The sequence below is a fragment of the Xenopus laevis genome, chromosome 1S (genome assembly GCF_017654675.1).
Source record: "Xenopus laevis strain J_2021 chromosome 1S, Xenopus_laevis_v10.1, whole genome shotgun sequence".
NCBI lineage: Eukaryota > Metazoa > Chordata > Amphibia > Anura > Pipidae > Xenopus > Xenopus laevis.
In genome coordinates this window covers 95,375,985-95,391,575 of record NC_054372.1, presented here as the reverse complement: position 1 = coordinate 95,391,575, position 15,591 = coordinate 95,375,985, and the positions used below count along the sequence as shown (strand labels likewise).

General features: G+C 36.6%; 1 protein-coding gene across 1 annotated transcript in view; it reads left to right on the top strand.

The window, feature by feature from the left end:
* The first annotated feature begins 2,565 nt into the window (after positions 1-2,565).
* Positions 2,566-15,591, top strand: part of pram1.S (PML-RARA regulated adaptor molecule 1 S homeolog) — a 37,235-nt gene continuing 24,209 nt past the window's right edge. The window contains exons 1-3 of the mRNA XM_018243675.2: positions 2,566-2,814; positions 12,115-12,703; positions 14,230-14,323. Coding sequence (XP_018099164.1) covers positions 2,812-2,814; positions 12,115-12,703; positions 14,230-14,323 — 686 coding nt within the window. The 5' untranslated portion in view covers positions 2,566-2,811. The remainder of the gene's footprint in view (positions 2,815-12,114; positions 12,704-14,229; positions 14,324-15,591) is intronic.

Sequence of the window (15,591 nt, the reverse complement as noted above, 5' to 3'; positions counted from 1 at the left end):
AATTCGAAATCAAAACATGAAGAAAACTGTTGCCAATTTGTGTTATTCCTTTACAGAAAGGGGATTATTAGGCTGTTCCAAAAAATAGCAGTTCTGCAGTCTTCTTTACAAACTCAAATGTATAGTTCTATTATTAAAAAGTGAGTAAATGATATTCACTTATAAAATGTCTCCTTTAACGGCCGATTTCCCTTGCCATTAAAGACCTGGAGATAAAATAAACCTATGCTTCATGTACTCAGTATAGGGTTAGTTCAGCTTTCAAAGATCAGTGATGGACATACAGTAACATCTTTATAAGCACTAGGAGTTAGCCTTAAGCTTCAATGTGATAGCCTTTATTTATAAGTTTTATTGCTAGTTTTTACATGGTATAGTAAGAAAGTGGAGAAAACCAGAAGTCCCGAAGGCAGGAATAAAAGGATGAATTAGAGCACGCACACACCAAAACGGATGCCCCCTCCAATGCCACCCCTCTGACCCTGTCTGAATCATGCTTCTAGGTGTACTTGCTAAAGGATATAGAACATTTTATAATATGATAACTACTGCTATGGAACATATCCAGCCTTTATACTCAGTGTTACTTGAATGTTCCATTGCACTGTCCCTGGATTAAAATTATACTTTAATTTCACAGCTCCCAAATTCTATGAAACAGGGCCAACCTGTACCTACCAGTTAGGAGGTGGTTTCTGGAGGGCTGGAACATGAGACCCACCTAATTTTTGGTACCATTCCGATTGCGCACTTATGGATCACCACATGCCCCTATATTCATTATATTATTGGGTACTAGCAAGTACCAATATTATATTTCAGATAACTGGCCTGAAAACAACCACCACCTACAGGGATTATTAATGACATGGTCCTGAGCACTCCTACCTCATGCATAAAGTAATGAGGGTGAGGGAGGGTGTCCCAGCAGGCCATAAAAATGTGGGGAGACATAACAATGGCAGCTCATACTGGGCACCCACGATTGTTGGGTTATGTGCTCAGTTTTCCAACTCTTGACTCTTGGAAGATACAAAAGAAAATTCCTAACTTGGTAACATGCATAGGGTTTCTCTGTGTTCCCTTTTATTTTATTTACTGTTGTAATTTGTATCTCTTCTTTGTAACACCTTTTTTTGAATCTATATATAAAATGCCACACATTTTGTCCTTGTGCTCTAACTCATCGTTAGGGTTGCCACCTTTTAAAATAAAATAAAAAATTACCGGCCAGTGGTGGGGGCGGGAACTTGAGGGGCGGCCAATGATGCAAAAAGGGGCGGAGCAGGTGGTCCGGGTGCAAAAAGAGGCGGCGCCATGGGGGGACGTGCCACAAAAGGGGAGGGGCCACATCGCCAGAAGCCGAAGAAAATGTACGTTTTCACCGACGGAAAAAGGCTTTTGTAAATGGTATTACAAATTACCGGCAGCTACATTGCCGGTAAATTTGTAATACCGGCCCCAGCCCTGGCAGGTGTTTTACCGGCTAGGCCGGTGTATTAACTCTATATGTGTGTTTGGAAAGGGAAAGTTATCTTCTTATATGCTAAATAACTAGTACAGCTAGCAGGAGAGAGTGTTGAATGTAATTGAACCATTTGGCTGCTGGAGTATTTGTTGCACTAACCCTGTGACAGAGAATGTTTGATGCATTGGTGTATTGTGACTTATTACCTGTTATAGAGAGCAGGGAAATAGTCACATTAGGTTTGTATCATCTGTTAATGATGGTCGACTTTATTCGGCAGGCGTGAATTTCCGCGTTTTGCCACGGGCGAATAAGTTTGCAAATTTGGTGCGAAAATTCACCGGCGTCAAAGGGGGGTTTAGACGACCGCAACTGAATCGATGCAACGTCAATTTAGACGCTGACGACGAGTGAAAGACAACTTTGAGGCCGTGCCCATTTTTACACCAGCAGATTGTTGCCCACGTCAAAATCCACGTTTTGAAAAATTTTCACCCGTTTCGGGGCTTTCGCAAAATTTGTGGCAAAGTGACAACAGGACAAATTCGCCCATCACTATTAATGATAGATGGTGGCAGCAAATAGATTTTCTGGATGTTGGCATGTGTTGGGGTGTCTAATGTAAGTCTAACTTGTGTAAGGTGACTGAGCATAACCCCTTGTAGCCACACCCAAGATCATGTGCGGCTGAGAGTGCCATTATCGTAACATTTTATACTACACAATGCAATATTGATGGGGTTTGTGGTACGTTTGTCTCGCAGGAGTATGACTATTTGCCCATTGGCAATTCTGAGGGTTTTGCCACCCAATCATTACTATCTCATTTAGAGCAGGAGGCAGGATTCACCCATTTATGTGTATGTCAATCACTTTTGAGCATAAGTGACCTCACTTTTTTGGGGCTCATGATCCACCTTTCCAAGAAACAGTTCCCTTGCCAGCAAGTGCACCTATGATTACAGGTGAAGCTCAAATCCCCCACATTACCATAAGGGAAAACATACTGGCAAGCTCTTGAATTCTATTTCATTTGCTTATCTTAAAATACTGTTGATCTTGGAACTAAAACAAACCCTCTGCCTCGGGCATTTCAAATTAAGGTCATAAATGCAACACAGACTCACAGTCACTAACCACTCATGTTTCCTGATATCACAGGGTATTTTGAAATAATGTTACCACTTCCTTTTACTCCTGAAGCATAGAACAGCCCACGGATTTAAGCCATTACAAAATGCCAGTTAATGTAAACTTTGGAGCTCTAGTGGATGTTCCTTTTTTTCAGCTAACCTTTCTCCACTTCAAGCTGCTGAGAAACTGAGAAACGTCTGTGTCTTAATATGGTAAGTAGCCTTCTTTTATATTTGTCTACAAAGCAAATAGTTATTTCCTGGTTCAGTGTTCTAAATCTCTATGTTAAAACTTAGCAATTGAGCAAAAGAAAAAGCAACAGGGCTAATTGTGGAGCTTTAAGTATTTCTTACTAGGATTTTTTGTGACTCGGGATGTTTGTGTGTGTTTCTGTGCATGTCTATGGAATAAATAGTGTAGGGAGCTGGTTAGGATGTATGTACACAGAGATACAAGGAAGGCACATACATATTATTAGTTCTATTGGCATAAAGTGACTGCTGAGTTTTGCAGTATGGGGCTGTCCCCACTTAGAAGTGCCACATACAGTAGAAGGGAGTGGTGGGCAACACATTGACCAATCAGGGGCAGATTAAAGGACCAGTAACATCAAAAAAACTTTTAAAAAAATCTGTTAGTATACAATGAAAAATAAACACCAAGACAATCAAACTTTTCAATTGCAAAGCCTTTATTAAGAAATAACTTACCGAAACTCCACTTCCTGTCCTCTTCAGAAAGGGCGACCATCCATCCTGCAGTGATTGATTTCTCCTCCCTGGCTATTCTAGTGACAGCAAGTCTGTAGCGCTTCTCTTTTTCCAAGCAGCAGGTACTGGGAGAGCCAAATCAATGGGGTGTGCATGCCACTTGCTCACAATAACTGTGCCCATCTGACTGTGCTAGCAGTGCCCGCTGCTGAATCCTCCCAGTTGGTTACGATTCAGGATAGAAAGATAGAAAACGGCATCTCGTCTCCTACTCAGTCCATGTCTCCCAGCACTCAGCGCTGTGGCCAAGGTAGAGAGTCGGGACAGCAGCATGTCCAGCGGCAGCCCCCACAGCGAATTTCTCCAGTTTTGCCGCAAAATTCGCAAAGCGGTAAAACATTTGCGGGAAAAATCACTTGGCAAAGACAAAAAGAAAGCTCCTTTAGCCTTTAAAATTAGATTATATGGGAAAGCTGCAGAGCTAATATCAGTCACAAACCCAGGTCGTGTTCTGAAGTGGTTATAGAAATGAGAGCCTGGGCAGGCAGGCACAATCTACTAGCACAGAAGTAGGAAGGTATCTATAAGTATTTCAAGTGTCCTTAACTTCCCCAACAAATATTGCATGACATGGACGTTGTTATAGCCCTTGTAAATAAACCCAGATTGTCAAACTTACTGAAAACAGGCTCTCCCAATGACCTAAAACCAAACCAGTAACCACATGATGGCATGGGCATTTACATTGGGGCAAATTGTATACAAGCAGAATCTGTATTTTTTGGGCTAACAAATGTGTACATTTACATTGGGTCTGTTTCTCATGCGGTTAATAGATAACAAATGCTGATAGTATAGTTCAGTGCAATGGACAAGAAATGACTGTAATATAGTGAATAAAGTACCCCCTCTAGTAAAATATAAGGATATTATAAGTTACCGAGGAGTTTCATGACCATATAAAAAACACGAGGCCGAAGGCCGAGTGTTTTTATACATGTCATGGAACTCCGAGGTAACTTCTAATATCCTGATATTTTACAACTGGGGGTACTTTATTTATTATAATACACAAATTTCAGTGAGTCATGTGACAGAAATGACATCAGAACTCACCGTTTATAACTGATGACATCAGAACTCACCGTTTATAAGGATATAATTTACAAGATATTCATGGCTTTTGTGTATTATACAGATATAATACACAAAAGCCATGAATATCTTGTAAATTATATCCTTATAAACGGTGAGTTCTGATGTCATCAGTTATAAACGGTGAGTTCTGATGTCATTTCTGTCACATGACTCACCGAAATTTGTGTATTATAATAAATAAAGTACCCCCAGTTGCAAAATATGAGGATATTAGAAGTTACCTTGGAGTTCCATGACCTGTATAAAAACACTCGGCCTTCGGCCTCGTGTTTTTATATGGTCATGAAACTCCTCGGTAACTTATAATATCCTTATATTTTACAAAAGGGGGTACTTTATTCACTATATATCAACTGACCCCATGCCATTCGTTTCATAATTACCTAGACCTGGATTTTTAGAAACCTAATTCCTAGTCACACTAGAAGGTAAAGACAAATAAGGTCTCAGAAATGGTCAGAGTAGGTTCATTATAATCCTAATGGCTTGGGGTAATCTACATCTTTGATAATATAGTAATAATGCTATACTATTAATTTTCCTATACTGTTACAATTTATCCTATATTGCACTCACATAATTGAATCAAAGCCATAATAATAAACACTGTGGGGGTTATTTATCAAGTCCAAATGTATCTCAGTATTTCTAATATCCAACTTCTAACAACTCCAAATTCCCGAATGGACCTTATTTATGAAGAAAAAAGCCCTAAAAAATAGGGTCAGACAAAACTCAATTTTCTAAGTTTTTTGCTCCGAATCCCCAAAATCATCGGATATCGGTACGGACATCAGTTCAGACACTGGGACCTTCCCCATTGACTTATATAGGACCTCAAGAGCTTTTAGATGCCGGGGTATCAGATTCTGAGTTTTTAGACCATCGAACTTTAATAAATCTCAAATCATTCGTACTTGGTTTTTTTTTTTGGTTTTTTTGCTCCGAAAACTACGAATTATTCAAGGTTCGGATATTCGGAGCTTGATAAATAACCCCCTGTCTGTGTTTCTAATTGTAAACAATGAGAAGCAAACTTCTTTGATTGTGTAGTCACAGGAAATTTTTGTTATGTGGGTGTGCAAGTCAGAAACTGAGGTTTTTAATTCATGTAGATGCAATATACAGTATAGTATATGTTACTATGTGAGGTTTGCTGCATGAATTAATCTCTGATTACTCTCGGATTATTAATCTCTGAACTATACACTGTCATTCTACTGTTGTTAAGTATACCGTCTCTGTGCCAAACTGTTTGTTTGGGGTTGTTCTGGATAGGCTGGGATGCTGATATCAAGATTTTTCAGATACTTCCTACAGTGCCTTGGTTGGCACTCACTGGTTGGCCATTGCAAGTTGGCAATGCCCAATCTTTCCTTTAATAACTAGTGGGGTGATTTTCTATGTATTTAAATCGAATGCACTATTACACAAATGTATTTGCTTTAGAGGCTCGAGTATAATAAATATAAATAAGCTACTGAGTAGCCATTCAGGCTGAGATAGGACAATATGGTACAGGTTTGCACACAGTAGAATGCACTGATTTTACTGCTTGACCATAGGGATAAACAGGCAAAACCTGATATAAAATAGGACATTTATTGCAAGAAATTGTTTATTTGTATTTGCTATTTGATTCTGGTTGGACAGATATAAACTGTCAATGGAAAAATATATAATATAAAGTAAAGCTGAATGTCTGGTCGTAGCCTTTGTTTTGGTTTTATTGTCTTAAAGGCAAAGAAGACGACACATGAGAAAAACATAATTTGTAAGATAAGCGCTGAAGGCTGGGCACTTTATAAGGAAAATTGTATTGCTGATAATAATAAATATTAAATGCCACCATATAGTTTAGCTTTATTCACATTATGCTTAAATTGTGTTAGCGCTGTAGGTAAACTCTTGATTCTTGCTTACATTGCGCTACACACAGCGGCAAATTATGTCTTGTGACATGCCACTTAGTGTCATATCAGCAACATTCATTGAATATAAAAAGCCCCATAGATCTTTGACATGGAGTATTGTAAATAAGTAAATAATAAAAAACAACATTTTGACACTAGCAGTTACAAGCTTTTAATCTGTTTAAAAATTGTCATGTGTTAAAATTGATCAAATGTAATCATAACCAGATAGTAGTGTATATTTTCATGCATGAAATATATACTTGATAATGTAATTTGTTCTTTTGGTTGTTATATATGTTATATATGTATAGGTATTTTTACATGACTGTGTAATAAATTTGATCCTCATCTGTTAAAAGAACCTCACTACTTTAATTGCGTCATTTATTTTGTATTTGTGCAATGGGCATTTTAAATAGATATTGTACCATAATACAAAAATGTTCCTTTTTTTTTAAAATGTGTATTTAATTTCTGAATGTGGCTAGTCTTCTGGTTTTAAATAAATCCAGTTAATTTTTTAAATCATATGAATATTTGAATGCTACCATTGGGTTGTTTTGCCTTGTAATGTTTTTTTCTATCAATCATTCTGCTAATTAATACTACTAAGTACTGTAGGGAGTCATAGGTTTAGGAAAGCCCTATGTATTTAAATCCCTACATTTCCGTGTCTCCCTAGTAGCTGGGCAGACACCCATGTATCTAGTTATGTAATTTATATATATGTATCATTGGCCTACAGGCCTATGTCCACTTCCTGACACATTTTAACATAGTGCTTGGTCTTCAGTTGCTGAGCTAGCTGAAAGAAATTCAGGGAGCCTTGGATCAACAAGGCCACAGCAAAGCTGTGCTGCCATAGAGGGACCCTTGGTCTAGTGAAAATCATGGAGCATGGACCCTACAAATGAGGCATAGCCACTGACAAGTTAATTTATTTAATATCACTTTCTAGGAATGTGAGATAGATCAGATAGAATGAGCAGACTGTGCTCCAACAAGGATTGATAGCAAAGAGGATCTCTCCCCTAGGCTCTGATTTGTGAAGGGACAGTTTGAAGAGGGATTCAGGAATTGTCTTCTCCCTGATCCATTTCACTGTATGGAATGCGGACCACAACAGGGCATTTACAACCTAGAGGTGTACCTTAAAATTCCCTAGCTATTTTTACATGGTGTCACAGTGTTTCACCATCTTGCAATAACTTGCCCTGTGGATCTATTGTCTTGAACAATAAACTGTGTTCAGCTTTGTTGCTGCAAGAACCTCCTGGCATCTTCATTTTATTTTTAAACACAGTAGCCTATGTGAGTTGTAGTTCAACTACACCTCTCGATTACATCTTCCACCTAGTGAAGGCTCAGCCTGTCATGTTAGAGTCAAGTGTAACACATGCTCTATTGCTTTAGCTGGACATAGCCTATTTTATTTTTATTCAGCTCAAACACCTTTGGGGCACAGGTCTGGGTACAGCTAAACACAAGCTCAAACACCTTTGGGGCACAGGTCTGGGTACAACTAAACACATCAGCTGTTTGATTCCATTATATTCTGCTAGGTTGTGTTTTTTTAGACACAACATGGTGCATAGTCTTGCTCTGAAAAAGCTGAAAAACACCCGGGATCACCTCCCACTGCACCTATTGTTATTATTTGTTTAGGCAGCAGTACAAATTCCTTAGCAAGGCAACATGAGTGCAAAGTCTGATGGAAGCCAACAAACATTGGCCAAACCAGTTCTGTTAAGCACCTGATCATTTATACAAAAACTGTTTATGCCAATGAGGAAATTATCCCCGCTATCGGGGATTTATCTTTAGCAGGTGGATTTGATCATTTTCCCAGAATGATCATTTTGAGTGCAGAGTAGTTCATTTATGCATTGTGGATTATCTATTGTACATTTGCAACATTTACACATAAAAGTGCATTATAAAAAAATGATAAACTAGGCAGTAGGATGTTCCAGTTAGTAAGGTTATTCCTAGTTCTCTATGGTTAAATATACACAGTCCTCTAGCTAGAAATGTTTGAAATAGGTTTGGATAAAAGGTTAGGGTAGTATATCAATCACAAGAAAAAAAAGGGCACACAAGGAAAAAAGTATCACGTTTATTATTGCATTCACATTCACCTGCTTAAGGGTAACACTGCTCCAATTTTAAGGTGACTGCAGGGGCCCACAAATAGGAAATTGGCCCTGAGCCCTCGTTTCTAAAAGTGGCCCTGACTCTAGATGATACATTGGCTAATAGAGGATGCTGAACAGGAATAATTGCAGTATGAATAAGAACTTTAAGACCCACATTTCCTGTTTTAAATAAAGGATACCACAGCACTATTTTGAACACAACATGTGTTGCTATTCAGAAAGGGCAGAAATTTTTTTGGAGAGGTCTCACTCTTCCTTGGATCCATAGCCGGATTTTTTTGTGTCTATTATGTGGCTGGCTGAGGGCTTTATAAATTTTGATCAGGGAGCCTGTGCTCATGTTGTCTGATGACCTGGCATGTGGCAGATCAAGTGACTGATCTGATATCCCATTTTGGTAGATCAACTTTATTTTATGAGGTGACACAGGCACGATTAAGAGGCCTAGCCCAAACCTCTGAACACAAAATGCACCTCTAATGCAAGTTAAAGAGATTCTGTCATGATTTTATGATGTTTTTATTTCTAAATTACACTGTTTATTTACACTGCAAATAATTCACTCTACAATATAAAATTTAATTCCTGAACCAGCAAGTGTATTTTGTTGTAATATTGGTGTGTAAGCAGCCATCTCAGGTCATTTTGCCTGGTCATGTGCTTTCAGAAAGAGCCAGCACTTTACAATGGAACTGCTTTCTGGCAGGCTGTTGTTTCTCCTACTCAATGTAACTGAATGTGTCGCACTGGGACCTGGATTTTACCATTGAGTGCTGTTCTTAGATCTACCAGGCAGCTGTTATCTTGTGTTAGGTAACTGCTATCCGGTTACCTTCCCATTGTTCTGTTGTTAGGCTGCAGTAAAGAGTAACTGAAGTGTATCAGAGCACAAGTCACATGACTGGGGGCAGCTGGGAAACTGACAATATGTCTAGCACAATTCAAAATTAAAATGAAATCTAAAAAAATATTTTTTTGAGATACGGATTTCAGTGCAGAAGTCTGCTGGAGCAGCACTAATAACTAATGAGTTTTGAAAAAGATTTTTTCCCATGACAGCATCCCTTTAATAATGCTAATAAATCTCCATAACTATATAACAATCGGTTATTATTGTAGCAGTCTGCAGTGTGCATGGCTGTGACGGGGAAAGTGCTATATAATTACCAGAAACATGTAATTATATAGCATCAATATATTCAGCAGTGCTTTAGTTTTCCAAAGTAATTTTGAGAACAGTCAGTTCAGATCACATGATTTAGGCTAAAAGCAGAACTACACAACAAGATTTTTTTGAATGTATTAAAGGAGAAGGAAAGTCGCTTTCCACTTGGGGGTGCCAAATGTATTTTCTTACCTGAAACCCCGGGCCAGTGCTCCTATCAGCAGAAAACTGCACCAGCCCAAGGTTATACTAGTGAGTACCATGGAGCGATCCTCTTCCAGCTTCTTCTTTCTTAAAATTTCCTGGGGCAGACACATGTGCAGTAGAATGAAATAGCCGACTTTTTAGTTAAAGTCCGGCTTTTTACGCTACTATGCATGCGCAGCTGTGAAAAGAAAGAAGAAGTTAGAAGAGTATCGCTTTGTGGTGCTCACTGGAAGAAAGCCGGGCCAGTGCAGTTTCTGCTGATAGGAGCACTGGCCCAGGGTTTCAGGTAAGAAAATACAACATTTGGCACCCCAAGTAGAAGGCGACTTTCCTTCTCCTTTAATACATTCAACAAAATCTACTGTGTAGTTCTGCTTTTATCCTAATTGATGTGATCTGAACTGAATGTTCTCAAAATTACTTTGGAAAACTAAAGCACTGCTGAATATGCTGATGCTATATAATTACATGTTTCTGGTAACAATGCTTATGTATTGTTGTTGTGATATGAGTTTACCCTACTCCCTACCACTGCTACAATAATAAACGATTGTTATATAGTTATGGAGAGTCAATACAATCACTTGGAGGTGCCTAACATTTGGCACCCCCAACTGGAAGAATACTTTCCTTCTCCACATATACAGGGGTGTATGTTTATGGTTTACTGTATCATCTCTTGAAACATTTTAAGCATGCAGCATTCTGTTTCTGTTGAATGGTTGCCATAGGAGGCAAACACTTTCATCTGGCTAAAATACATTGGTTTAAAAAGCATTGCATATGACATAACAATTAATTCTTATAATATGACCCAAGTGGTGAACATCAGACACACTTTGGTGTGTTACAAAATGTCATGCATTTTGATCTTTGGCAATAATTGGTTTTTTTAAAGGGTGAAGATGTCTGAGGGAAGTAGGTCCCTCAAGGCTTAGTTAAGTAATGTGTCACTGAACAGTTTTTTTTTTGAGGAAGTAAATGTTTTTGTGTTAAAGGTGCTGAATGTGTTGCACTAATTAGGTCATGTTTTTACATTTAAACATACCACAAAAGTTCTCAAAATGTAGAACTGTTTCCGTGCATGTCTGCTACCTGACATTGGTTTTACAATTTAGTTTTACTTAGGACATTATTATGCTGTTTCTACTCTATTGACTTATGTATGGCAAGCACATGGCTGGGTGAGATTTGTATTGTGTAGTGTCGCTTTATTTCCCTTTAATGATTTATTGGTCTCATTGGTTTATCCTTCCTTTGCCAGAACACATGAGAAAACACAATGTCACATTTTGGGACTAAGTAACAAATCCTGACACTTTTTTTTAATTTTGTTACCCCTTATGAAGACCCCCTAGGAGTTTGTATATATTTTTAATTTATATTTTTTTAAATAACAATAATATTTAAGTGTCCAGTTCCTGTGCATTTTGTCTGTATCTAAATGTGGAACACACACACACACTATATGATTTAATTCAGTAGCACCATAAGCTTTATTTGTTTACTTGTTTAATGCTATATCCAAATAACCTATATAACTTATTATGGCCACCAGGAGTTCCAGGGTCACTTTTATTCTCCACCCGTCACAAGTCAAATAGCAGCATACAGTACACTTGAACCTTGCAGAAATGTCATTCATGAAAAATGGAGTGCAGTATTTCTATTTTGAGGGTCTCTTGAAATCAGATAGGTTTCCACATATGTATACAGTATGTGATATTAATTTATTTAGAATATATAGGAGCTTGTGAAATATAGTACTGTACAGTTAACATTTGTTGATATGTGATTTATGAAAAACATGTAATATCTGGAAAAAAAATTTAACAACATAATTACTATATTTGTAAATATTGTGATTTTATATGGTCATGAAACTCCTCGGTAACTTATAATATCCTTATATTTTACAAGAGGGGGTACTTTATTCACTATATATATATATTTATATTCAGTGGTATTCTGTTTTTCAAAACATAAGTTGTTGGAACATTTATTGTGTTAAGGCATTACAGTATAAAATGTGTTTATTTTAGTGGAGGCGGTTTAAATAATGTTCCACATTTGTGGATGGGCAACTCAATTTCAAAGATGCATCTGTAAGATTTAAGGCTCTAAAAAGACAAATACATGCAGGTGCCCACTTTAGATATCATCTTCTCTGACTATTTCTTTACTGTTTCCATAATGACAGGCAGAAAATGAAGATTTTAAAAGTCTGCGATCAAGATTTCAAAAAAATGTAGATGACAATAAAATCAAACTTCATCCACCTCCCACTAGAGTGAGACCAACTATACCCATCAAACCAAATTCTGGGACAACTACTAACCAGGTTTTTCAAAGACATCTGCCCAAAGCAACGTCTTCTCCAGAATTACCTTCATTCTCAAGCCAAAATCGATTTAAAACTACTGGGAATAGTGTACATCAATCGAATCAAAGTTTTACTAACAGAAGCAACTCAAAGGTTGAAATTGAAACACCGGAAAGGAATGTTCAAAATAACACTAACGCTAAGCCGACATTACCGATGAAACCATTGTTACCAAAACCTGGTTATGTTACCAAACCTTTTATTGGCATGTCTACCAAGTCTCCTTCAAAATGTAATACATTTACAAAGGACAAATCTGATAATATTCCCAAATTTAAACTCTTGCCAAGTAAAGCTGTCCTTGGACCAAAGCCAAATAAACCTGAACGTCCTCCTTATGTAGATTTGGATAAATTCAGAACATTTAATGATTTCAGGGACTATGTAGCTATGAGAAGTAATACAGGTAATGATTACTTATACAAGTTTTGGAATGCAAAATTATGTTTTACATCCTACTTTGTGGTTATAACATACTGTAGCGATTTTATGATTTATTTAAGTTTTCATTTACTTCTCTCGTCTTTTCAAACCTAAGGTTGATCTCTCCTAATGAATGGAATAGGACTTATATGGATTGTAGAGAACTATTACGTTTTCATGTATCACCTGGAATTAAAAAAAAAAACAGAGAAAGTTTCTCTATTTAGGATTTATAACAGAGAATATTTACAAAGTGTCTTAAAGGAATAGTTCAGTGTAAAAATAAAAACTGGGTAAATAGATAAGCTGGAAAAAGAAAAGTTTCTAATATAGTTAGTTAGGCAAAAATGTAATGTATAAAGGCTGAAGTGACTGGGGATCTAACATAACAGTCAGAGCACTACTTCTGCTTTGCAGCTCTATTGGTTTCCACTGATTGGTTCCCAGGCAGTAACCAATCAGAGACTTGAGGGGGGGCACATGGGTCATAACTGTTTGCTTTTGAATCTGAGCTGAATGCTGAGGATCAATTACAAACTCACTGAACAGAAATGTACCATGTGGTCCCCTTCAAGTCACTGACTTACTCAGAGTTATAGAGCTGAAAAGCAGGAAGTAGTGTTATGTTATGTTAGCCAGGCACTCCAGCCTTTATACATTACATTTTTGGCTAACTAACTATATCATTTTTTTAATTTTATTTTGCACAGGCTATCTATTCATCCAGTTTTTATTTTTACACTGAACTGTTCTTTTAATGTTTGTAAGGTGTGATACGTTTCTATTAGAAGATTGTTCTAATGTCCATACTGTAAGGGATGCCTTGGATTCTAATTCACAATCCACTCTGTTAAATGTGTTACAGCCTCATCTCCCTTAATAACTCTTTCACAATTGATAGCATAACAATAGTGTAATACTAGCATGAAGCCCTCATTTTACGTTCCCTACAGATCTTCTACTAGGCTTGATCATGGCTCATACATTGACAACACATTTTACAAAATTATTACTGATCATTTAATCATCAAGGTTAAAATATATTATTCCTTTCTAACCTTCTATGACTGTGGTTAAACATCAGTATGGAAATGAAAATGGACAGAGTATTAAGAGATAAATATAATTTGTTTAGACAATAGCAGTACCCAAATAAATAAATAAAAAGATTGTTAGCCTTTTCAATTCATATGATCTTTACCTATCAAGCCATCTAGCTCAGCTGATTTCTGGGTATTACTTTCAAATGTTTTGTTTGTACAGCTAATAACATTATTCTAGTTGATGGCACTACTAAATCCTTGCAAGAGAGATTAAATGTAGTTTGCACAGAATTGTACCATGATGGACTATTATCTACAATCCACAAATAAAGTGATGGTGGTAATTATATGTACATACATTGAGAATCTATTTTAAAATATCATGTAAATCACTGATTCTGTTCCCATCACTTACACAGCTGATATGTATTAACTTTTATATTTTTTATATTTTCCACTTTCTTAGTTATTAGGAGAGAGCCTAGTAAGATTTTTGCATCACATTCTCAGCCCAATCTTGCGATCGGCTCACCATCTCACCGCATTCGAAAATCAGTAGGGTGAGTGCCAAATATTTATGTGGAGTTTCAGCATGCATATAAATCATTATTTACACTAATCTTTCCAATAATGCTGATTTACAGTATTACATATTTCCATACATAACTAGAACAATACAAATAGAACTAAATAAAATAATTAAAAAGAGGTAATTCATTAGATCTAATGTTGGTCACTGGTCGACAGCTTTCCATCAAAAAAGATATCTGTGGATATCTTTTTCCAACTATGATATTTAATTATTTATTGTATATGTTTAACTCAAATTATATATCACTTCTAGGATATGCAGAACGGAGATATTGAGATTAAGGGCCTATTTTCTAAAATTCATATTTTTTCTCAACATTTTTTTTTTAATTTGAGAAAGACGCTAAAATTTTTTTTAAATTTATTAGGTGTAAAACAAGAATACAAAGCATTGACAAGTAAGAGCAATTGCAATTCTATTAAAGTCAAAGAGAGCTTCGCTGATCCTATTGGACCTTTTAGAGGTTCTTTTATTTTATTGTTTTTACTATTAATTGTATGAAAAACTTGAATTTTCAGATCTGTTAATCAATTACATGGCAGTTTTGGTTCGAAAATTAGATTTTTCATGGTTTCTAAAACCTATAAAACCACTAAAATGAGAATGTTGATAAATGAGCCTCCCCATGTCAATTAGTAAGAGACACAGTGGAAGGGAAGTCCCTGACCTGCAGAGCTTACAGTCTAAATAACAAATTTGTAGTATGCTAATGTTACATTTTGAGCTTTTGGAAGGTGATGTTACAGTTAAGAAAGAGAGAATATAGATTTGGGATATTGAACAAAGAATCACTGGCTTAGATATACTTCAACGCTGCAAGTTAAATAATATTACATTTATTGATGCAGTGCAGACAAATGCTTACAAATATGGCCACTGCAGCTGACTATATCTATAGGTAATAAAAAGATTCAATGTTTACTACTAGTTTAATCTTCTATAACAACCAATCAGCAGGTAGTATTTAGTGGTCATCTTTTTAAAAGAAAACATCTTATTGTTTACTATGGGTAACTGCATTTTGTGCATTTTATTTTATATGGAAACCCATATGTGCTGAAACCATGTAATATTAAGGGGCACATTTACGAAGCTCGAGTGAAGTATTAGAATAAAAAATACTTCGAAGTATTTTTCTGGCTACTTCGACCATCGAATTGGCTACTTCGACCTTCGAATCGAACTAAAAATCGTTCGACTATTCGACAATTCGATAGTCGAAGTACTGTCTCTTTA